This window comes from Egretta garzetta, unplaced genomic scaffold (genome assembly GCF_000687185.1).
Source record: "Egretta garzetta isolate BGI_Z169 unplaced genomic scaffold, ASM68718v1 scaffold218, whole genome shotgun sequence".
NCBI classification, from domain to species: Eukaryota; Metazoa; Chordata; class Aves; order Pelecaniformes; family Ardeidae; genus Egretta; species Egretta garzetta.
The window spans coordinates 212,256-212,752 of NW_009260618.1; the positions used below are offsets into that span (position 1 = coordinate 212,256).

The 497-nt window shown below is 65.0% G+C and overlaps 1 protein-coding gene across 1 annotated transcript in view; it reads right to left on the reverse strand.

Annotated features, from left to right (window-relative positions):
* The window catches only part of DRC1 (dynein regulatory complex subunit 1), a 23,914-nt gene that overhangs the window by 23,126 nt on the left and 291 nt on the right, over positions 1–497 (reverse strand). The window contains exon 2 of the mRNA XM_009645269.1: positions 172–438. Within this exon, the coding sequence (XP_009643564.1) occupies positions 172–438 (267 nt within the window). The remainder of the gene's footprint in view (positions 1–171; positions 439–497) is intronic.

Here is a 497-nt window from a genome sequence, read left to right on the forward strand (position 1 = left end):
CTCTGGTGTTCCCTGGCTCCAGAGCATGGGGGACAATTCCCGGGGGCTCTCACTGTCCTCGGGGCCCCTGGGCAGAGGCGCGTGGCACAATGCGCAGCACCTCTCGAGGGGGATTTCGGGGAGCCGCTGGGTCACCTCCCAGACGTAGGCCAGCTCCCCGCTGGTGGTCACCTCGAAGCCCAGCCCCATTCCACCTGGAAGTCCTCCTCGTGCACCAGGATGTCCGTGGTGCGGAGGATGGCGGCCAGCACGGGCAGGCACACCAGGCATTCGCTCCTCATGTCTCCACACAGGACTGGGGCGCTGCTCTCCTGGGTTTCCCTCAGCCTGCCCAGCAGCTCGAGGCAGATTTGCATAATGTCCAGGGAGGCCATCAGGGACCTGCTGAGCTCCTCCATGTTGCTGATGGAGAGCTGGTTCTCGAGGAGCTCCGAGCTGCTGCCAGCACCGAAGTGTCTGTCTGGACCCGTGTGTCTCATCTCCTGGGGGGGCTTCCC